The following is a 24,204-nucleotide window of genomic DNA, read 5'->3' as shown; positions in this document are numbered from 1 at the left end:
TGCGGATCAAATCCCATTTTATTAAGTAAGGCCTCTATAAAATTCCACTCTATCCGATCATATGCCTTACTCATATCCGTTTTAATTGCCATAAACTTATTTTGACAAGATTTGTTGGTTCGCAAACCATGGAACATTTCTAGCGCAATAAGAATATTATCCGATATTAACCTTCCTGCCACAAAAGCCGATTGCGTCTCCGAAATTAGATGGGGAAGACAAATTTTCAATCTTTGACATAAAACTTTCGAAATGATCTTGTAACCAACGTTACATAGGCCTATCGGTCTTAGTTCCGTCATCCTTGTAGGTCTTTCTATTTTTGGGATCATGCAAATGTTTGTTATGTTTAACCGTGAATCCATATCTCCTGTGACCAAAAAATTATTGACCAAATCAACCACATCCTTCTTAACGACATTCCAGGAGTGTTGGAAAAAGAGGGCCGTCATTCCATCTGGGCCAGGCGCTTTCTCCGGATGCATCATAAATAGTGTTTGTCGAACTTCTTCCTCCGTAGCTCTTTGTAGTAACAATTGATTCATCTGGGGGGAAATTGATGGACCTATTTCCTCCAAAAACTATCAAACTCCCTTGGGTTAGTTGAACTAAACAAACCAGCAAAGTAATCCACTGCCACTTTCTCAATACCGTTCTCTTCTGTAATCCAATTACCCGCTTCATCATGGAGACCCACTATTTTGTTTCGGATCCGACGTTGCTTTGTTAAAGCATGATAAAACTTAATATTTAGGTCCCCAGATGAATACCACATATTTCTACTCTTCTGGTGCCAATATTCCTCTTCGTCCTTATATGCCTCTTGTAATTTCCTGGAAATCTCAATAATTTCCTCTTGTGACCTATTATTATCTGTTTGTACTTCTTCCAGCGCGTTTTAGAGATTATGAATTTTGTCCTTCCCATATGGTTGATTATTTTTCCGCCATGATGAAATTTCATGACGACAATTATTAATCTTTGTCATAAAATCTTCAGAAAGGCTTTCCTGATTTTCTGTCCACCCCGATACAATTGATTCCATGAGTCCTTCTTGGCCAATCCATCGCTTATCAAACATGAATTGTCCTCTTTTTCGTCCTGTAACCTTATCTTCCAAAAAAATTACCACAGGTCTATGATCCGATCCCACCAGTCTCAGATATTCTGTATAAGAATATGAGAAAAGTGTATGCCATTCCTTATTTCTTATGACCTATGTAGTACTCTCTTATTTCTTTTTGTTTCTGCCAAACAAGTATTTAATTAATATTTTCCAGAGGTATATGCTGATTGCTGAACATAACACGTCTGACTTTCCCCTTTTTAAATTTTTATAATTTAAAAATTCTTATAACAGTTGTTTCCGAAATTAATCTTAATTCTCTATATAACATCTTACTGTTAAGTTCAAAGTCAGGAATAGTATTAAAGGTTTTTCTCTCTCCTTCCTTTCTGTTCTCTCTCGCCGTATCTTTTACAGAAGGAAGTGATGAGATGAAACCGGCAAAACTCCGCCCTTGGTTGGGCTCTTCCGGCGATGCACTTTCCTTTCAGTGGTCGGTCGGCTTTTGATTCCGGCGCTGCACCTGTTCGTTGAAGGTGAACGGTCGGCTTTGGCTTCGCGTCGCACTGTTCCTTTGTGTTGACGGAGATTTTCTTTTCCGGAGTTATTTCTGTTGGTGGGTCCGATGGTTTATGGTTCAAATCTGAAAGATCTACGATTCGTGTAATTCCTCCGTCCGATTGACTCTCCTTCCTCCATCCTATGAAAATCAAAGGATGAAAGATCGATTGTAGTCGATTTGTTTTTTATTGAATCGTAGATCTGGTGGTTCGATGTGTGTGATGGGGCTTGGGGTGTGGGATGAGATCGCGACATCGGTCGTTTGATGTTCTATGAGAACTTTCAATACAGGTGTTGGAGGTTGTTCTGGTTGTGGTCTTGTTCCCGGTTGACTCCGATGTTTAGCTGATGCAGTGGTTTGGTCCGTTGACGATGTTTCCGGCGGTGAACATGGTGGAGGCTCCGGAAACACGTGTTTCTTTTTTATCGCTCGGTGCAACACGTTCTGATGTGTTGTCACGTTTGTTTAGGATGGGCCAGTCTTGGGCTCGTCTGTAGTTTGGACGAGTGTTTATGCTCTTGGGTTCTAGTTTGGGTTTGGATGTTAGAGCCCCTTTCTTTTGGGCTTTTTGTATGTTTTAAACTTTATCAATAAAATTTTAGATGGAAAAAAAAAAAAGTTCAAAGTCAGGATAAGATTGATCAAATATAATTGGATTTCCAATGAAGTATTGATGATACATGTCATTCACCAGGGACACAATAATGTACTAACTCATTTATGTATGCATTTGTTTATAATATTATTTTTCATTATTGATGTTTTAATATACATATAATGTTGATATTAAAATTTATAGTTTTCAACCAGTAACAAAAAATTTCAACAAAATACAATTCACTTAAGGACTATTTCATTTTATATATACAAATACTCATTTTATTTATACAAATACTCATTTTCTGTTCATACATAAAAAAAATCTCATTTTATTTCCATTATATTATATGTTTATTTGAGATAATTATTTTTTACCTTCGATAAAATATCGTTAGTTTTAGATCGACCTAACCAATATTGGTTTAGATTGATTTTAGCTTGAGTTGGTTAGTGTGTGCTTAGACTCTCATACTATTGTCGGTTTGATGAGTTTGTAAACTGATTTCAGTTGCTTAGAAATATATTCGCTTATCTCCCCCACATATACACTAGACCTTATTTGAGTCCTAAGAGTGCTAATGATGAGTTTTATTTACAAAACTAGTAAATGAAGTGTTTTTATTTTTGGTAAAATGTAAAAGAAGTGTTATATATTATAAATCATTGAGTGAGATACGCAATGATACGCATAAAGGATTATCTTAAGCAGAAGAAGGTGTTGGTACTTTCGGTTGATGTCAAGGAAGAATGAATCGATAATGTCTCCGAGTTAGAACCACAACAAGTGCCCCAATTATATAGTCAACCAAGTGTCTTTGTTCCACCATCATTCCACTGTCCACCCTTCGATCCTACACCACCCATCATTTTGACATTTTCTTTATTTGTTTATTATTATTTTGCTTAAAGTTTATTATTTTGTTGTTATTGTTTTGTTTTGTTTTCTTCTCAAGATTTGTCTACATTTTTATTGGTTTTTAGTACTTAATATCTGACGAAATAGTGTGTAATTTGCTATCGATCTTTGATTCAAACTGAGAAATGTAACCATACTGATCAACTTCATCATGCAAAGCTGAAAACTCTAGTGGAAAAGAATATCGTATAAATCTAGTTTTAGTAACTAGTATTGTAGTCTCTTGTCTTAATTATATTTTTAACATGTTCAACGCATATGCATAGGTAGATTTATTTTTGAAAATATAAGTGATAGTGCACAGAAAATAATATAAGTGATAAGAAAGAATGGTAAAAACTGTCAATCAAGAAATTCTGGACAAAGACTCATGCTTATTATCTCAATTTCTGGGGCCATAAATTCTAATTTCTGGAATATATTTATGTATTTGTCTCCTTCATATGTCGCACCAAGAATTAATATTATTAGCCAAAGGAATTTTAGTTTTCATTGTTCATTATAGACTGACTCTTTTTATCATATGGACTGAACAGACTACAATAAATCGAATGGAAACTAAGATATGATATGTTGATTATGACCACATGCATAGACAAGTAAGAAAATGGGAAGGACGGCAAGAGGTACGTGAAAAGGAAGTACGTAAACACAAAACTTTAACTTTGAGGATGTAATCATAATAAAACAAAAGATTAGGTTTGAGCCTAAAGCATTGTTCTAATTTTCACATGGGGACTTAAATCCTTTATGCTTACCATCTTAGGTTTAGAAACGTATTATATTTGTCCAAAACAAAGGGTACGTATTATATGTATGCTGAAAACAAATTTAAATTGATTAATTAACTGACTGTTATTAATTTAGAATTTGTATTAGTAAGTTTCAAATAACACACACTAGTAGAAAAATGTTATATAGACACGAAAATTTTCATGACTAACGCTAATTTTTCGTGACTATACATTGATGTAGACACGAAAAGTCACGAAAAAATTTCGTGTGTATACGATCGTGACCAAAATTTACCGTGACTAAACGTGTATAAAACAGTCACGTTTTTGACACTGTTATTTTCGTGGTTTATATTTGTCACGCTTAGTGTTTGTGACTATTCCGTGACTATTTATTAAAAAAAAACAAAAAAAAATAATTAGCAAATTAAGAATTAATGAATTAAAAAACAATACAAATATGTTTTTCGTATATATGGTGTCATATACATATTTATATATCATACATATAAGTATAACATATATACACACATATACAAAAGCGTGAGCTTGACCGGAGATTTAACTTCGCCGGCACAGCTCCGCCCTAGCCTCTGGTTTGTCACGTCGCGCCTCTGCATTCGGTTAGTCGCGCCTCTGCCTGCGGTTCGTCACTCCTCCGCCTCGTCACTACATGCGGCATGTCTCTGCTATCTCATCCTTCGCCTCTGGTGTGCCTCCACTACTCCAGCTGTTCTTTACTCCAAATTGTCTCATACCAGATCTGTGAGCCGAGATGTTTGTACGATCTAGATCTGATGCCGAACATCGAATCTCCGTGTGCGAGAACAACTCCGACGATAACTGCATTTCACACCAGTCTCAGGCGCAACAACAACATCGTATCGTAGGAGTAGATTTGGTAGACAGTGAAGGAGATCTGGTGATGGCAGAAGGAAGAGATTCGGTTTGATAAAATACTATAGTGGTTGGTGAAAAGATTATGTGAGTGGAGTAGAAGAAAGGAATTAGGTGACCAGAATCGATGAAATCGATTTGTTTGTGTTAAGAGGAAGAGAATCGTTTGTAGAAGAAGATAATACTTGTTTACAGAGGAAAAGGTACATGGGAGAACGAGAGAAAAAGGAATGAAGTAATATGAGCCATTAGATCAAATTGATCAATGGTTAAGACAGTTATCCTTGTCAAAAGGTATAGACCAATGAGAAAATTTCACTAAAGTATCTTGCTTTTATCTTTCTTTCTTTTTTTTTTTTTTTTTTCCCGACTTTGTTTTCTTTTTTCTTTGTAACACATGCATCCTCTACCATTATATGTATTTTGTTATTATCGTTAGGTTGTTATTTCTAGGTATTTGGTTCATAGTTTTCAGATAATTTAGATTATTAGATATAAAATTTAAAAATGTAATGTAGAAGTTAACTTCAAAATTGAGGAATTTAAAATTTTAAAGGATTCAATCCATATTTAAAATGATTTAGTTCACATTTAAAAGGAGAAAAATTAAAAATTGTTTTTAAACTACAAATTTGACTTCTGAGTATATATAAAATTATATTTTTTATTTACATTTTTAACTAACTAGAATTTTTATATTTGAGTCATTTTATTATTTAAGTTTTGATGTTTGGATAAGGTTTGTGGTAAGGTTTAAAGTAGGGTTTGAAGTAGGGTTTGTGGTTATGTTTAAAGTTATGATTTGAAAAAAGAAATTAAAATCTTTTAACTCTGTATAAGAGTTAGATCTTAGTTTAAGCTATAATATAGTAAACTACATTGCATATTCAGAGTTTAGGGTTTCAAAATTTCACTTAGGGTTTAGAGATTTAAATAGTCGTGAACAAAATGTGACAAATTCATGACTACTTAAAAAAAGTAACACCATCTGGTCACGGTTTTTAATTATGTCCGATTAGTCACGAAATTATTGTGGCAAAACGTGTCTATATCTAGTCACATTATCTTTTGTGACAAAAACATGACTATTAGTGCCACGGAAATGACACGATTAGTCACGTTTTTTCCTATTTTCATATTTTGTGACTAATCGAGACTTTTTCGTGACTAATCAAAAAATAGTCACACACATAAGTGACTAAAACGTGACTATAGGAGTAATTTCTACTAGTGACAAAGATCAAATCATTTTATGTGTTATATATTCTCAACGTCATGCTATTATATATTTAAAATAGTAGTTATATATATATATATATATATATATATAATTTCTTAAAATAGACAAGACAACCAAAATATTACAGAATAAAAAATTGATGAATATGTGTAGGAAAATGGTAATATCTGCAATACTGTTTGAATAATTTGATTTGTAATTGCAATCCTCGACTAGTGATGGCTTTAATTGATAGCCACTTATTGAATGAAAAATATGGAAAAGATGTTGGAAAAAAATTCATTTGAAGAAATAAATTTAAAAAAATTGAAAAGAGAGGAACAAACATTTGATATCAAAATTAGAGGAGAAAAATATTTCTTCATTATTTCAATTATATATGAGAAAGAATGAGGAATGAAATGGAACCCACATGTTACTAGTTTGACAAAAAAAATTCAATTTAACTGATATTATTTCTGAAGAACAACAAATTCATCATTTTTTTTTCTAAAACATAGTCATCAGTTACTGCCGATGATTGATAGCAGTATTTGTTAAATTAAAAAGTGCCTAACAAATTACTCTATTTGATATAATCCAAAAGTGACCTACATAATAAATCCGTTGATTCTTATATTTTTAAAAGTTCGGGTCTTCAAGTGATGTTTAACCAAACAGTTCAGTAGTTTGTTCAAAAACTTCTAGAACAAACATATTATTGGTCAAATTTTCAAATGTAAAAAACGGAAACTTCAAATCTATTAGTTTTGTCTTAGATCTAGACGACATTAATTGTTAGAAGAAAACATCATGTTATCTTTTGTTATGAGCGAAATGGGCGTTAATGTATGATTCAGTAATGGCCAGTTGTAGCAAAACAACTTCAAATTTTTCTCTGCATACATGTGTTAGTTAATTTATGAGAAATAAAGACAAAAGGTTTTGCGATATGTAATGTGACGACTCCTTTATAATATATGTATCACCGCCAGTATACGTACGTTGGCTACAACTTACAAAAACTATTATTTCGTCCGTAAGCATGTACATAAATAACATACTATACTAAGATATATACCAGACCATGGTCTCGTTTATATGATGTATATATATTAGAGGTAAGAGAGACAACGTGGACATTTGTTTGTAAAATTGTGTCTAATTATGTAAAGTCAAAAGGGAGACACTGTAGGGCAATGTTATAGTCCTACCCAACTAAATTTTGTATACATTCTTTCAGAATTTTAATTTCATTTCTCTCTCTCGTTCTTGTGGCTCTGTCCTCAATGTTTGTTAGCCCTTGCCTCCAACAACGCACATGATTTTGCTTTCACAAGAACATAAATCTTTTAAGATGTCCTAGTTTGAATCCAACCAAGAAATTTGGCTTTATATGATCTCAAAAAATAAGGTTATGATCAGATTAGGGAAAATATATTAGTATATTACTGTATAATTTCTTTTTTAATTACGTTGAATTTATACATAATCTACTCACTAGATTTTTCAATGCATAAATAGTCAACCTAATTATGATCAATAAGTGAATTAACAAATTAGAAAAGTATAGTCTTGTGCATTTATTCTAATACCATATATATCTATATGACTATATGTACATGTAAATGTAAATGTTTTAACCTACATTTAATAATACAGACAATATAGTCATCATTTGGTCAAACCCAATTAATCATTATATCGTTTTTTTTAAAACAATCATTCTATAGTTATATACTCACCAAATTACCAAAACATACCGTATATATATATATATATATATATATATATATATATATATATATAATTTTCTCTATTAATTTATTAGCCTTCCAAACTGTCCATACTCCATATAAATCCTTCTCCACATGTATCTCTAACATCCATAACATTCTTCAAACAAAACCCAAATTTCAGAAGAAAAAAAAGTTTTAAAGTAAAATAATGGCGATAAAGAAGTCATCTCAAGCAGCATCAATCAAGAAAATCTTAAAGAGATGCTCGTCGAGCCTAGGGAAGAATAAGAACGTCACCGATTGCTACTATAAACAAGAAGATGGTCTTCCTCAAGACGTGCCGAAAGGTCATTTTCCGGTTTACGTTGGACCAAACCGAAGTCGGTACATCATTCCCATCTCGTGGCTCGAACACTCCGAGTTTCAAACGTTACTCCGACTAGCCGAGGAAGAGTATGGTTTTGACCATAATATGGGCGTAATCATACCCTGTGATGAAGTGTTCTTCAGGTCTCTAATCTCTATGTTCAGATAAATTCAATCGGGGACTCAAGAATCAAAGAAGGATGACTTATAGTAGTTACAAGATGATTGATTATTTTTTGTGATGGCTACAAGAGGATATCTCTATGGCTCCGACTGGTGACATGTAGTATTAAAGCCGAATTGCAGTATGATTTGTAATTCGATGTAACTTGCAGTAAAAATTATGTGGTATAAACTGTAAGTTTATGTGGTAAGTTCGCAGTAAAAATAAGAGTAATCATTTTTTAAGAACTATTGACTGGTAACTTTTTTGATGTATAAGTTGCAGTATGAATTTCTTAATAAAATAAATGAATATATAAACATATTAATAGTGATATATTTATTAAAAACAAATAAACCATTAAATATTTAAAAATGTTTTAAATAAGTATTAAATTTGAAAAATAATTTTCAACATATATTATTTCTAAATATTATAATCGAATAATAATATTTATTCTAATATAAATAATAATAAAAAATGAAATAACAATAATAATAACATGACCTTTAAAATTAAAAAATCCAATAAATTTTTTTTTTTTTATAAATGTTCATTCCAAATCATGTTTGCAATCTCATCTCGTATGTTGTTCATGTATTGACCATCAGTTGTTATTTCTTCTTCTTCAAGTCTACTAAGCTCTTCTTCTTCAATCCGTCGTCTTTGTTGTGCTTGACCACTGCTATCTCTATCTTCAAAATCAGCATCTGGAATTTTGTGAAGCCTGATAAAATTGTGAAGAACCATTGTTGCATGCACAATTCTATTTTGGGTCTTGACGTCATAGCGAGGCAAGTTATCAAGAATTCTCCATTTCTTTTTCCAAACTCCGAAAGTTCTTTCGATGACTGAGCGAAGTGATGCATGCCATTTATTGAACAATTCCTTCTTGTTTCTAGGAGGGCCATCATCAAATTCCGAGAGATGATATCTGATATTTTCTTTACTGCTTCCTCTGTATGGGGCTAGAAATCCTCGCTTATTAGCATATCCAGAATCAACAAGATAGTATTTACCTATAGGAGGTTTAGGGAATATAGGGTCTCCATCTATTGCATATTGCAACACCAATGAATCATGTGTAGACCCAGATGCACCTAGCCATGCATACGTGAAGATCATGTTTATATCACATATGCCCATTATGTTTAAACTTGTTTGTCCATGCCTATCCCAGTACCCAACTGCATCACTACCTCCAACCTTAACTCTGACATGTGTTCCATCTAGTGCCCCAATAAATCCACTAAAAAATGGCCAATCCTTGTAACTCTCCATGGTTGGTCTTATGATGTTTTGCTCTGGGTTGGCACTTGAAGGATCACCATGACAATGTTGCAAAGCCTTGAAACGTTCTCCGGAGAAATTTCCATGAAGATCATATCCTGTATAACCCTCCAAAAAGGTAATCCTATCATGATCACTCTCATTGTAGAAAATCATTTCTCTGGCAAATGGATCTTCTTTTAGTACTTTGATGCAAGCCCACCAAAAATCTGTCCACCTTGTTAGACCTTGAATTGATTTCAAGATTTCATATGCCTCTTTAAATGGTTGAGCGTCATTTTTTTCTCTGCGCTCTTTTGCTTCTGCAACTTGAGAACGACGTAATTCCATCATTTCTTTGAACTGCTCATTTATCTCCTTTTCAAATGACTTTCTTCTTCGTGGGATGTTCTTCTCGCGGCTGAGTGCAACGTCTTTCCCTCGACCGCTTTCGTATGGAGCAACACGTGCCTGTTTTCTGTTTGACCGCTTTGATGGACCAATAGGTGACCTTGGAGGAGAGTCTAGTGAAATGGTTTGTGAGTGGTGATGCACATCATTTGTATGGTCTCCATCGTTGTCTTGGGTTTCTGGAACTGATTTATCCAGTTGCTCATTTTGTTCAGCATCTTGCACATGAGTTGAGTACATAGCTTCTGGTTTACTGCCTTGACGTCCAAATATCCGTCTCATAAGTTCCATGTGTGGAATCCCATTTTCACGGATCTTTTTTGCATATTGAATCTCCTGCACAACACAAAAAATAACGAATACAACGTAAATATCAGTAACAAGGTTTGTTAATTGATTTTTAAATATCAACTATGTACACTAATGTACCTTTTCGCGATCGTCCCACCATTCAGAATCCATCTCAATCAAACCGGTATTGTCATCTGCTGAAACTCCAGTAAAATTCTTGAGCCTTTTATACGATCCATACATATTTCTCAATATATCGTATTTGCTTTTGAAAGGCTCCCAAGAAAGGCTTATACCAGTTTTCTCCAAAAACTCTTTACAAATACGCTCTCTCCCTACCTCTTTCGGTAACTTTTGTCTGTATCTAATTTTAGCCAACTCAATATCGAGAAGCTCCAAGAATACCCCAACATGCTCATCTTCCCATATAATTTGTTTTTGTTTCTATAGTTATGTTAAAATTATTAAAATACTATAACTTCATATAAGTTAAAATTTTGACATATCAATTATAAAGTTTACCTTACGACGTGTAGTTCCACCGCCGTCATCAGCACCAACACCAGCATCATCAACATTTTCATTATTAGACATCTTCATCCAAAAAAAAAATTAGTAAACATAAAAAGGTACTCTATTATTTAAAACGATCTATAAAGCTAATGCAAGTAAAAAAAATGAAAATATGATTTTCACATAAAGAAGAAGACAGAAAAACTGAACATAAGCTTATTGGTTTCTTCAAGAAAAAAAAATATATCTTATAGAAGTAAAGACGAAGAAGAAGATAGAACACAGACGTCAAGCTTATTAGTTTTTGCAAGTAAAAAATGAAAATAACTTTTGCAAGCAAAAGAAGAAGACAGAAGAAAACATACCTTAAGCTTTTTAGGTTTTGAAAGTGTGTGATCCACACTAACTTAGGGTCATATATATATAATTTTATAATTGGTATTTTTGAATTATTATATCATATCAACGCTTAAGATTTTGTTTAATAATTAGTTAAAATTTTGAATAATTCAAAAAAATAGGAACAAGAAAGATTATAAAAATCTTTGACCAGCTCAAAATTAGGTGGACTCAACTTGGCAACGTAAGTTTTCAAAAATCATTATTTTCTTTTTTTATTTTTTAAGCAGGAAAAGTAATTAAATTTGTAAATCAACTTCTAATACATGCAAATTTGGTTGATGTTGGTTTAAGTTTTGATTTAGCAATTTTACAAAGGATCTAAGTCAAAATGATACCTCAAGTACAATACATGTTAAATCAAACTTAAAATCAAAAAAATAATTTTAATGCATGATTGGTAACATTTTTGAGTTACAATCGCAAATCAAACTTAATCAAGTTTACCACATGTCACCAATCAAAGCCTATATCATAAAGAAATTCGAATTTGAAGTGGAGGGTAAATCCAAAAAACAAGAAACAAAGACGAAGGGGGTTACAAGCGTCGTGTTAGGCATCAACTCTTTTTTTTTTCCTTTTCCTTTTTTTTTGGTCAACTTTTTTTTTCCTTTTCCTAAAATTACAGTTTCTAGTTTCTTTTCTTATAATGTTTTGTAGTGGGTGGGCTGGGAGATTTTTTCCCCAACGTTAACGGCCAACGTGACATGTTGACGAGTGATCTTGAGAAGAGTGGCGATAATTAACTCTCCTTTTTCATAGTAAATGTTAAATTTATGAGTAATTGTACTGGATATAAAGTGTGCTTTAGAGTAAATTTCTCTGACATTGAACACTATTTATTGAATTCGCACTTTCATATATTCCAGCTTTAGTCACATTTCCTCTTTACCATCACTAGGTAAATACCCGCGCTATGCCGTAAGTATTATATTTACTATATTTTTTCAACTTTTGATATCAAAAGAAATTTTGGTTGAAATGTGATGGTAGAATATATCAGTGTTCCCAAAGGCCAGCCAGCGATCGAGCACCCAAACACACCAAACAGAAAGAAAATAAAAAGAAAAATTTTAAAAAATTTTAAAAAATTTTATCAAAAAAAAAGGAAAATATCAATAGAAGTTACTTAATTGTAAGAATATGCTACCTTGAAAATATAGTGCAGTTATCGAGAATCATAGATATTGTACACTATAAAAAGAAGAGGTTTCACATAATAATTTTGAACAAAGTCAATGTTTTATGCACTTAACAGATAAATTGCTCCTTTTAAGATTGAATCATATTGTTAGATTCCTGCAACTTTAGTGAGTTCCTCTTGTTAAAATACTGTACTTGGTGATACAACGGAAAAGCGAACTGCCAAGAAAAGAAAAATATATATAAAAAGACAGATGAAACAAGAAATGTATCATATGAGAAAGAACAACCACTTATATTGATAAGAGTTGCTTTGTCACGTAAATAATCTAGGAGTTAGACTAAAACATACCCGAAAGCTCTGGACCAGCAGTGGAATGGCGTTCGTTTAGTAGATGAACAAGCATTTTCCATTGAGTAGTTACAAAAGCTATTCAGCTCAGATCAAAACCAGCTTCGACGCTTATGGCGTACATCAATTTGGTCTCAAGTTTCTCTTTGCTGCATTACTGACAAAGAGATTTAATTTGATTTCTCCAATTATATAACATCGAGTGCAATACAAGTGATTCGAGACAAATGACCGAGGTTTTCTTGAAGTAAGCAAAATCCAATGGAGATGATGTGTTATGGCCCATAACTTATGGGGGACAAACCATTGATAGGGTGGAAGCTTGAGAAGGCTTTTTTACAAGTGGCTGATGTCGGTAGACTATCATCTGCTTCATTACTTGCGCTACTGACAGCCCTGAAACACAGTCCCAATGACCATGATCTTTAATGATTGTATTGCTGCTCCCAAATCACTTCACAAGTCAAAATGATTATCAGTCATGTGTAGGTACATCTAGATACAGAATGCAGGTTACAAGTATTTGAAACTGAGCAATGGCCTTCTCGAACAGCCTGTCCTAAAAATAAAGATGATAGATGTTAGTTACCTCTCAGATTCGTTGGAGACACACACATAAAACTACTATGATAATTGGGTAAAGAAGGTTGTAGCATGGGTGAACTTGGCATGTAGTTCAAATAAACACAAATTTTTGGTATAAACAATCATTTTCAAAATGTAAGTAAAAGGAAGGAAAGAAAACTTGGTGATACTGTTGTTGTTCTTGTTGATGATCACTGGATACTGGACTTGGCTGTTTGAAGATCGTAAACGATCTTAGAAAAAAGAAATTCCAATAAAATGATCATGGCTTGCTTCGTTTCTGCGAGCGTTAATAACTCAAAGAGGAGCTCGAGTTTCTTAGCTTCTGCGTTCACCTCCTGCATATTTTATCAAGTTGCTATCTTCGGTTAGTGATTTGCAGTCTGTAGACAATCATACAGAGAAAAAAAAACTGAAAGGTCCATGGCTGTTCTGTGATATCTCAAGAAGAAGAAACATAAGCTTTAGAGTTTTCTTAAACATTTCCCTGATAATCCTAAAAGACATAACTCGTGTCTTTGGACGTTTGATCATCTATGCTCCTTTTTCCAATTTTATTTTTCACCTCACATCTACAAAGATTTCCTTTTACGAGACCTGATCTAAGTTAACCACAGAAACAACCAACGTATGTGGAGCTGAATAGTTAAGCTATTGAGGAGACTGGTGACTATTATTGTTAAGAAAACTCTCATATGAGTAATATCTCTTCCTGATGAAACAACCCGAGATTGCAGTGCCGTCGTCATCTCTCTCTCTCTCTTTTATATCCTCTGCTTTGGCCTCTACATTGACGTCCTTTATAAGTGAGGACTTTTCTTAACACATCTTAACACCGTCAAATCGATCTACCCCATGCTATGTCCTAAGTTTTAGTGGGCTTCCTGTTTTTTGATGAAAAGTCTTAGGATCAAAATCAAAACTTAATGAAAACGATGGTGGCTTCATTTGGATGGGAAGAGGGAGAATCATTTTTTTTATAATAATAATAGTATATTATAAAAATCCTTAAAAATTGGAGCATCAGTGGTTACAACACCGACTAACGTCGGAGAAACAGTGAAAACTTAAAACCATGGAGGAAACTTAGCTAAATCCTAATGGAGAATCAATACAAAAACTACAGAGGGGAAATGCGAGTGTGGGAAAGAATGCTTGAAGCACTTGACTTCCATCTCCGGCGGACACAAGCTATCCACCATATCCGACATCACCGGAACTTCTCAAAGCCGGTGTGTCCAAAACCAGCTAATCGATTTATTCACGATGAAGCTTCAGAGGTGGAGTTGCTCTCGCGGCCATGTCGGCAGACTCGCCAAGACGCCTGATTCTCGCTCTCCTCCTGCCGTCTCCGATGACGCCTCGTCGTCACGCATGGTCTAGATTCAACGCACATCTAGAAAATCAGCATGTCAAGAGCAGATCCGAGCTTCATTGGGCTAGAGTACTGAAGAAACCGCCATCCTTCAGCAGGACCCGTTGTCGCCGTAACCCTCACAACCGCTGGAGCAAAACCCTAGCCCCGATGAACTGACTTGCGACCTCTAGCTAGCCTCTGCACCGTCCTCAAGAGAAGAGGGCCTGCCGTTGAGTCGACGAGCCAGGGTTCACGTCGTGGTCCGCCGCAACAGGAACCAATCCAGATCTAGGAGATGAACAGATGTGCCTCCTCGGTTTGTAACCACCGTCAGTTAAGAACGGTTCCGATAACTATAATGGGAGCGGAGAACCTTCTCACGGACCGGCATAGGACGCCGAGACCGGAGACGAAGAAGGCGAAAGGAGATCTAGAGAGAAAATGCTTTGGCCCGTGCAATCAGTTCATAGGCGTTTTCTATCCCCCGAAGAGGAAGAGGGAAAACCATTACGTGTATTCTCAGATGTGATGTGTATAAACTAAATGTTTTGATTGGATAGTTAAGTTTTTTCATTTATTGACATGTCATCTTGTCAAAGCTCTAAAAATCTGATGTGTCACACTTTGGAGAGAACCTTGTGTTATTATTGTGTTGATTTGCCGAAGTTTTTTTTTCAAGGAGTATCATTTGTGGAAGTAGCCTAAATTTATATACATTCTGAAAATTCTGAATGAAACATATATTCTTGTCAGAGAAATAAATATTTTTTCTAATCAAACTATTGTATTGATCAGATAAAACACTAATTAGCATATCATTTGCTTTTGCTGTATTTGCATTTTGAATTTGTTATATATTGTGTTTCAAAAGATGAATATCAAGTTTTGTTTTACATGTTATTATGTTATTAAATGTCAAAGAATGTTAATAACATCGGTTAATTTTTGTGGTTATAAATTATAAGTTACACATGCATTTAGCATGTTAGTCGGTAATACTGAAAATTATACGAATAATGAACAAAAACATCTAGTAGACATATATTTGTTATGATACTGATAGTCGGCAATATGAAAATTATATCGTAATCCACACAAACATTTATATGTTCTCATTTAAGCTAATGAAGTTTTTCTGTTCAACCTTATATTCAATCTTCAAATCCACACCGTCCTATATATCTGCCTTCGACAATAAACCTACTAGTTCCAAAATAGAATTTTGAGTGAAAATGAATAGGCTGATTGTTAAAAATACGAGATGACGAGCTTCTAGCTGCATTCAAGGACTTTCTTATGGAGGTCGGGTGGTGAACCACTCTTGCAGTTTGTCTTAGTGTTTTCGATCCCCCATATTTTTTATATATAAAAACTTGTACCAAACGTTTGTATTTATAAGCTTGATGATTTCTTATGTTGGAACTTTAGCTTGTCTTCTGCTGATATGTTCACGTCAGATGTGTATATGGTTGCTTCAATGATGCATTATCTTTTATTATATATCAATGACTGATATACTGATCAAATATCTCAAAGCAGGTAGTCGAAGGAAAACAAAGATTCCTTTCAAGTCTTCACAACACAAAATACTCTTTTGTTCTGTTTGTTACGATTTTCTTAAACTTTTTTTTTTTTTTTTGGTGAAAAATGTTAAGATTTAACCAAGGTTTTCTTTTACAGAGTTGTGGACTAGCCACTTATTATAGAGAAATTTTAAGACAGAGAGGAACATAACTTCTTAAACTTATTTTTATATGAGCCAAACTGAAACTATATATGTTCTCATCCACTCTAATGGAGCATCAACCTTATATTCAATCTTCAAATCCACCTCGTCATGTCTATTTGATCCACCTTCGACTATATATAAACCTTTTAGTTTCAAAATATAATTTGGAGGAGTTATTACAAATAGGCAGATTGAGGTTTGTTAAAGACCGGCTGATGAGTCTTGAATTTTGATGTTGAAACTTTAGCTCTTTGTGCTTTTGTTGATAGGTTTACGCTGATACGTTCACGCCAGAGAGCATGTTTTGAGATTTTGGAGGTTACAGAAATTTTGTAAAAAAATTAATAAAAAAATAAATTATTATGGAGAATTTTTTTTTTTTGAGATTAATATTTTATGTACACTGTTTCTTAAAATGTGTGTTTATGGATCAAACATTTTTCTATGTTCAAGACCGGTTAGGATCAAATATCTCAAAGTAAAAAAGTAGTCGTAGAAAAAAAGATTGTGTAGGTCTTCATACAACTCAAACTACACATGATGCATGATGCATCATACAATGTCATTGGCACAATGCCATTTTCAAATTTATTCCGTTTGTTTCGATTTTCTTATAACACATTTTAAACCATATATGAAATGTCGTCAAAAAGAAAAATCCATATATGAACCAAACTGATACTAGATCCTGTTTGATTCAGGTGAGTCGGTGATATATATAGTTTCCATCTGAATTCAACTTGTAAATAGTTTATCTAAACTTGCATGAATTTCAAGAAGTTAGTTACAGACTTATTATGATTTTCCAAAGTGTTCCGGTTAGCGTAAACCTGTCTAAGAAATGGTAGTAACCGGCTTTTGTATGGGTTTAATGGGCTTTAGTACTTAAAGCCCTTAAACGACTTTAGGTTGCACAATATAAACCTGATTTTTTCTCACACTTTCGAGTTCGGTCTCAAAACCCTATTTTCAATCTTCTTTTTTTTTTTTTTTTTTGAACTTTAACTATTTTCAATCTTCGCTGTCAAGCATCATCATCCACAATGGGTCGTGTCATCAGAGCTCAACGTAAGGGAGCTGGTTCCGTCTTCAAATCCCACACTCACCACCGCAAAGGCCCCGCCAAGTTCCGCAGCCTCGACTACGGCGAGAGAAATTGGATACCTCAAGGGCGTCGTGACGGAGATCATCCACGATCCCGGCCGTGGCGCGCCGCTCGCTCGCGTCGCCTTCCGTCATCCTTTCCGTTACAAGAAGCAGAAGGAGCTCTTCGTCGCTGCCGAAGGCATGTACACCGGACAGTTCTTGTACTGCGGTAAGAAAGCGACGCTCGTTGTCGGAAATGTTCTCCCGCTTAGAGCTATCCCTGAAGGAGCTGTTGTCTGTAACGTCGAGCATCATGTCGGTGATCGTGGTGTGCTCGCTAGAGCTTCTGGGGATTACGCTATCGTGATTTCGCACAACCCTGACAATGATACTACTAGGTTTGTTTCTTGACTCGGACATTAACTGTTTAGATATGTTGATTTGGTCGGTTTCTTGATTGAGTTTTAATTTGATAGGATCAAGTTGCCATCTGGTTCGAAGAAGATTGTTCCGAGTGGATGCAGGGCCATGATTGGTCAAGTCGCTGGTGGTGGAAGAACCGAGAAGCCGATGCTCAAGGCGGGAAACGCGTACCACAAGTACCGTGTGAAGAGAAACTCGTGGCCTAAGGTTCGTGGTGTGGCTATGAATCCAGTGGAGCATCCTCACGGAGGAGGTAACCATCAGCACATTGGTCACGCGAGTACGGTTAGGCGTGACGCACCACCAGGGCAAAAGGTTGGTCTTATTGCTGCTAGGAGGACTGGTCGTCTCAGAGGTCAAGCTGCTGCTTCTGCCGCCAAGGCTGATTAGGTTTAATAAGATATATATTTGTTTTGTTTGAGTTTTACTTTGAATCCTTGTGAACCCTCCTTGTGTTCTGAAATCTCGTTTTTGTTATAATCATGTGAGTACACTTCTCAAGAATAGCAAACCTAAGTTGCTACTGTTTGCCCATGTGAGGTTTTGTTATCCCAATACACAAGTCAGTCATGACAATAATCGATATGCACAGCTTTGGAGCTTTCATGCTTTAGATCTTGTGCTGATTGGAATTGAAACCATGGACCAATATATATACATAAATTCCACATTACAAAAGCAAAGATAATACAGAAACTAAAAGACACGTACAATCAAGACCGTTCATGTTCAAGAATATGTATCCCACGATTATTAAGTATGTCAGCAAAATCCATCCCCTCCCTATTGTAGTTTGATCTGTCTGATAATTACCTTTCTGTTTTCTCTATTACAACTTGAGAAGCTGAGATTTCCATCAAGGAGACGAGTAGAATGTTGATTTGATAACTGGATTATCTAAACTTGTGTGGTAGCATATTCAGACCAGTGTTTGCATCAAGGACACATGTAGAATCTCCTGAAATGGAGTGGTTTGCATGAGTTGTGTCTGACATATGTGATGTGATAATAACATATTTAGGGGTGGGGAGAGGATCTAGGGAAAACCAGGAAGATATATCTGCTGTAATTGTGTCTTACACAAAAATTCATCTCTTCCATCAATCTGTGATTAGATCGTAGGGAGACATCAGATCGATGCATGACAGACAAGTACCAATAAAGTAAATGTCTGATAGGGAGCTCTCACGTTCATGTCCCATATCAAATTGTACGCTAAGAAGATCAACCATATGGATTCTCTCATATCCAAATACACTAAATGAATATAATTTTGTTTTCTTTTAAGTCTTGAGAACTCTGGTTTTATTTCAAATACATAGACTGGTACGTTCATGTAAGCCCATTGAGAAAGTTGATGATGACCTATCTCTATATCTTAGGAGGGAGATAATCACACAGATAAGATCAAAGGAGGAGAGCTACTTAACGACATGCCTATCTGCACGGATGATAATTTGCAAGGCCTTTCATTTTTATATGGGGAAGGACTTCTGCGTAAGAATTGGACTAGTGAGTTACGCGTAAGAGTTAGACTAGTGAGTTGGCGGGCTGAGCCACTCCCATAACTCATGGCCTTATGGCTCGTGGTGTGGCAGTCTACGGTTTGTTTGTTTGTTTTCTCGGAGTTAATTTTGATGCGTTTCATTTTGAAATTGTGAAATCTCTAAAGATTTTGTTATATTGCTGTATTCCATTAGAATCCCTTGACTACACTATTTTCACGTTATTCTCATGCATCAATAAGACATTTTCTCAGAATTAAGCAGTCCCAACACAAGCTAATTTTTTCTTCAAGTTGTATGTTTAGAGGTGTAACAATGTTCCTCTCATAGCAATCATCATACTAACATCTAAATGTATATTTGGAACAAAATCCAACATTTACCGCTTGTGTCAAGATTCATACATCAAAGCAGTTTCAGAGTTGCAGGTATTGTTTGAGATCAAAGAGACTTGTTGCAAAATAAACAGTATAACCCTTGCATCCTCCGTTGTCAGGCTGCTACTTCCGCCTCCAATGCCAAGTAGGTTTCACAAGTTATAATTGTTTCTTCCATTGGAGCATTGTTGCATTTCCTTTTGACCTTGTGTAATCTCAAAAAGATTTTGTTATAATTTTCTCCTGTCTTTCTATTGGTTAAAAAGCCTTACATTATGAATTTTCAAATATTCATTTCACAAATTTTGATTATACCTAAGCATTTCATTTTCTTCTCTCTTCTCGCTGAATCTTGTTTAGTTGAAAATAAGAACACAATGGAAGACACTTTACCTGTACCATCTGCTACTTATCTCAACCGTTAACTTTACTTTTTTCCTTTCCATTTGCTATTCAAAAGAAGCTGTCTATAGTTTATACGACTTGAGGTATATAACAGGCATGTGTTACTACTCAAATCAACACTCGTTTACCTATCTAACTTATAAGAAATTGAGTAGAAGACAATCGGGTAGAGATGAGAAGGGGCAGAGGAATGTCCTTCTGGTACGACTCTTGGTCGAAATTTGGCCTGCCTTATAAAACTTTTGGGTGATCGCGGCGTGGTTGATTTGGGAATTGGTGATGCAAAGACTGTGTTTCTGAGCGGCATCGTCGAAGACGACATGGAGTTGCTGTACTAACTGAGATAGAGGATGAGATCAAAAGGGTGAAAAGCAGAGCATTGCAAGGAAAACCAGACATTTCACTTATGAAAAAGCATGGACACAAATGCAAAGGACAAATTCTCCTCAAAAGACAATTGGAACCAAATCAGATCAGTGTATCCAATAACCCCTTGGTTTGCTCATGCAACTCCTAAGTTCTCCTTCCTACAATGGCTGGTAATGAAAAACATGCTACACTTTCTGGGAGAACTCTGGTTTTATTTCGAATACAAAGACCGATACATATATACAGCTTTGGAGCATTCATGTAAGCTAAATCTATATCCTAGATTTCTAGGATGGAAATAATTGCAGAGATAAAATCAAAGGAGTGAAGCTACTTAATAACATGCCTATTTACATCGACGATTTATGAAATTTTGTCTAATAGTTTTGTTCTACTTATAATAAAATCATTCATTAGCAAAACCTTTCAATACATAGGCGTAGACATCCGAGTAAGAGTAGAACTAGTGAATTGGCGGGTTAAGCCTAATTCCATGCAATAGTGCAACGCATGGACGACTCTTAGAAACCCAAATAGCAAGCTATTTTGATGGGTTTCCTCCCTTAAAAAATAAAGTTAATATCGTGTGATCCAATGGACCACATATCAGATATTAAACTGATAAGAACAGATACTACACTTGATCTTAGCCAAAAGGCCGAGAAAGGTATGATTTGGAAGTGAGGCTTGGCTTCCTTCTTATACTGCCAATCTTATGCCAACTTTCTTTAGCTTGCCGATGTGGGACGTTTTATGGTATGAGTTAATAAAATCCTCCACTCCAACCAAACAAAATACGTTAAACTTAGGGAATTTCGCAAATCCAGAAGATGAAGAATACACCTTTGAGGTGGTGTTAATTGAATCTCAGGGATCTATATGTCCACAGAGGAGGATCAGATATATCGAATTTATAATGCAAACTCTGCGTTTTCTTGCTAAGAACAAAAAAAAAAAAGAGAACAAGAATTTGTTAATTTGAGAGCTTGAAACGAAAAATGGGACCCTTCTTCCGTTGAAAGCAAAAGAGCTTCAAAAGTTCAAAACAGGCTTGAGGCGTTGTAGAATAAATTGTACAACTCAAAAAACTTTTATAAAGACATAATTTAAACCGAATCAAACCAATCAGAATTAAACCGAATCGAACCGAATTACCTTATAAAAGATGCTTCTCAAAGAAAAGAGAGCCGCACACTTTAACCACAAGCAGCACAATCACCGGGAAGAAGATGGCGTCGAGAGACCAAGTTAAGGCGTCGCACATTCTGATCAAGCACCAAGGGTCTCGTAGGAAGGCGTCGTGGAAGGATCCCGAAGGAAAGATCATTATGACTACTACCAGAGAAGCAGCCGTCGAACAGCTTAGATCGATCCGCGAAGACATCGTCTCTGGCAAAGCTAACTTCGAGGATGTGGCCACTCGCGTTTCCGACTGTAGCTCCGCCAAACGCGGCGGCGATCTAGGTTTGTTGTTCTCTTCTCGAATCTCTATTTCGTTGTCATGCCATTTCAACTGCGTAGTGAAGATACAGCGAGTGATTAAGATTAATTGATTTCAAGTTTAATTGAAAATTGGATTATACTTATATCATTACAGACGGTAGAATTCTTCTTTGATTCATCTGTATTCTTGATGAATTTCGTCTATAGATCTTATGGTGAAAGTGTTGGGATGTTGATTGTGTACGAACGTGTGTTCAGGTCCGTTTGGGCGAGGTCAGATGCAGAAACCGTTTGAGGAAGCAACATACGCACTCAGGGTTGGTGATATAAGTGATATTGTGGATACAGACAGTGGAGTCCATATCATTAAGAGAACAGCGTGATCCCTCCAAAGCCCTATCATGATGTATCAGAAGTGACCGGTTTTTATTTTCCTTGTCTTCTTGACCAAAGATAAAGAAGAAGAATAATAAGATAAAAGCTTTGCTATTATGGTTTTAATTCTGCATGGATTTGATACAAGCAAAACATATAAGAGTAATAAAACAAGATATTGTATCTCGATTTCTTCTTTATAACTTCATTATAACACATCCCTGTTGCTGACTGCCACTTGTATTATAATTCTGTGTGAAATATCTCAAGCCTGCTTTCTTGAATACTGTTAAAAATATACATTAATCCCATGCTTTGCTAGCTGCTATGCTGGCCTTGTATGAAAAGATTTCGTGTTCCTATTCTTTAGCGTCCAATATATTCTGCATCGTCTCTATACATGTTTTGCATCAGTGTACAATCCACTGTCGGACTGTGTTTGTTTGTACCGTGTATCTTCCTGTGTGCTCTGATCTCACTTCTCTGCTTCAATAGTTAGATTAACCATCCATTTAGCCAAGTTGAACCATTTTGATTCTATCCCAAGTTGAAACATTTTGAATCCTTTTTACTTGCTTCACTTTTGAAGATATCCAACATTTACAAGTCAAGAACAACTTGAAAACTGAGACTTGGCATCGACAGGAATGAAAAAAAACATGGTCGCCGTCTGTGGGGATCGAACCCACGGCCACGGGATTAAAAGTCACGCGCTCTACCACTGAGCTAAGACGGCAACTTCGTTACATATATTATGACAAACATAATGATTTAGAACACCTCTCACGTTACTTCCACATGGAACCATTTTAATACTTGGATGCATCTTTTCACATTGCATTTGAAACTACTTTATGTTTGAATGCAGAAGTTGGATGCATCTTTGCGATGGATTCGGCGCGGCCGCCGGGCTCATCTGAGACAGCTCCGGCTACGAGGAAGGTTCAAGAGGGCTCACAACAAGGGTCAGCAGGTTTGGAGAACGGTCAGAAGCGACAGGAAGGGGCTCCGTCGAAATCATGGGTTGGTGTTGCGACAGAGAAGAAGGTTTTGCGGAAGTATTCCGTCGAAGTTACAGATTCAGAGGGTCAACTCAACGTGGAGATACCTGATGAAGTAGTATTCAACGTGAATCCTCTTTGGGAGGATTTCCTAATCCGAAAGTTTCTGGACACGGCGCCTCATATCGCGAGGATTCACGCGGTTGTGAACAAAATTTGGAGAGATGGAGGCAGAGGGCAGGCAGTGGAAGTCTACGAGATCGATTCCACAACAATGAAGTTTCGGGTAAGCGATGCAGCTATGAGAGCACGAATCTTAAGGAGGGGGATGTGGAACATCGGAAACATTCCTCTGGTGGTTGCAAAATGGACTCCGAAAGAGCTGGAGGAGAAACCGGAAGTCAAATCGATACCGCTTTGGGTGCATCTTAAGAATGTTCCGATGAACATGGTCTCGTGGGAGGGCCTAAGCTTTATCACCAGTGCAGCGGGACATCCAGTGAAGCTCCATCCAGAGACAGCGGCGTGTTCCAATTTCAAGATTGCAAAAATATTTGTCAACGCTGACCTCTCAAAAGATTTGCCGAAGAAAATCAACTTCACAAAGAACGGGAAGTCATCGCTGGTAGAATTTGTCTACCCATGGCTACCTGATCGCTGTTACACTTGCAGCAAATGGGCCACACGGAGAAGACCTGCCTCATGAACAAGAAGGAAGATTTCCCAAGAACTGTCACTGAGATAATAGAAACTGGGTACATTAGTAAGAAGCAGGCAGACACAAACGAGGGGGAGGCAGTAAAGGACATAAATGGCCTGGAGGAACAACATAAGAGGGGAGTGGAGAAACAGATACTGACAGAGGGAGATAAGGAGGTTGCAGGTAAAGATGATGCTGCTGGGAAAATG

The 24,204-nt window shown here is 35.8% G+C and overlaps 3 protein-coding genes, 2 non-coding genes and 1 pseudogene across 5 annotated transcripts; 3 read left to right on the top strand and 3 right to left on the bottom strand.

Moving 5' to 3' along the window:
• Positions 1-7,941: 7,941 nt before the first annotated feature.
• On the top strand, positions 7,942-8,473 carry LOC106351973 (protein SMALL AUXIN UP-REGULATED RNA 10-like). Its single transcript, XM_013791673.3, has one exon. It carries the CDS (start codon positions 7,942-7,944, stop codon positions 8,266-8,268), a length of 327 nt encoding a protein of 108 aa, XP_013647127.1. The 3' UTR covers positions 8,269-8,473.
• Positions 8,474-8,805: 332 nt separating this feature from the next.
• On the bottom strand, positions 8,806-10,827 carry LOC125609999. Its single transcript, XM_048781640.1, has 3 exons — positions 10,756-10,827; positions 10,372-10,677; positions 8,806-10,278 (listed from the first exon to the last, which is right to left on the bottom strand). The coding sequence occupies exons 1-3, from the start codon at positions 10,825-10,827 to the stop codon at positions 8,806-8,808; spliced, it is 1,851 nt and encodes a 616-aa protein (XP_048637597.1).
• Positions 10,828-17,259: 6,432 nt separating this feature from the next.
• Positions 17,260-18,352, top strand: LOC106350521 (annotated as a pseudogene).
• A 2,598-nt stretch (positions 18,353-20,950) lies between these two features.
• LOC125576022 lies at positions 20,951-21,147 on the bottom strand. Its single transcript, XR_007314558.1, has one exon. It is a non-coding gene; the product is annotated as a U2 spliceosomal RNA (small nuclear RNA).
• Positions 21,148-21,649: 502 nt separating this feature from the next.
• Positions 21,650-22,483, top strand: LOC106348234 (peptidyl-prolyl cis-trans isomerase Pin1). The gene is made up of 2 exons (XM_013787929.3): positions 21,650-21,940; positions 22,178-22,483. Exons 1-2 carry the CDS (start codon positions 21,706-21,708, stop codon positions 22,300-22,302), a joined length of 360 nt encoding a protein of 119 aa, XP_013643383.1. The 5' UTR covers positions 21,650-21,705; the 3' UTR covers positions 22,303-22,483.
• Positions 22,484-22,958: 475 nt separating this feature from the next.
• Positions 22,959-23,030, bottom strand: TRNAK-UUU. The gene has a single exon. It is a non-coding gene; the product is annotated as a tRNA-Lys (tRNA).
• Positions 23,031-24,204: the final 1,174 nt, after the last annotated feature.

Source organism: Brassica napus, chromosome A6 (assembly GCF_020379485.1).
Source record: "Brassica napus cultivar Da-Ae chromosome A6, Da-Ae, whole genome shotgun sequence".
Classification (NCBI taxonomy): Eukaryota; Viridiplantae; Streptophyta; class Magnoliopsida; order Brassicales; family Brassicaceae; genus Brassica; species Brassica napus.
The sequence above is the reverse complement of the archived record's forward strand: the minus strand, read 5'-3'. Positions and strand labels throughout refer to the sequence as shown.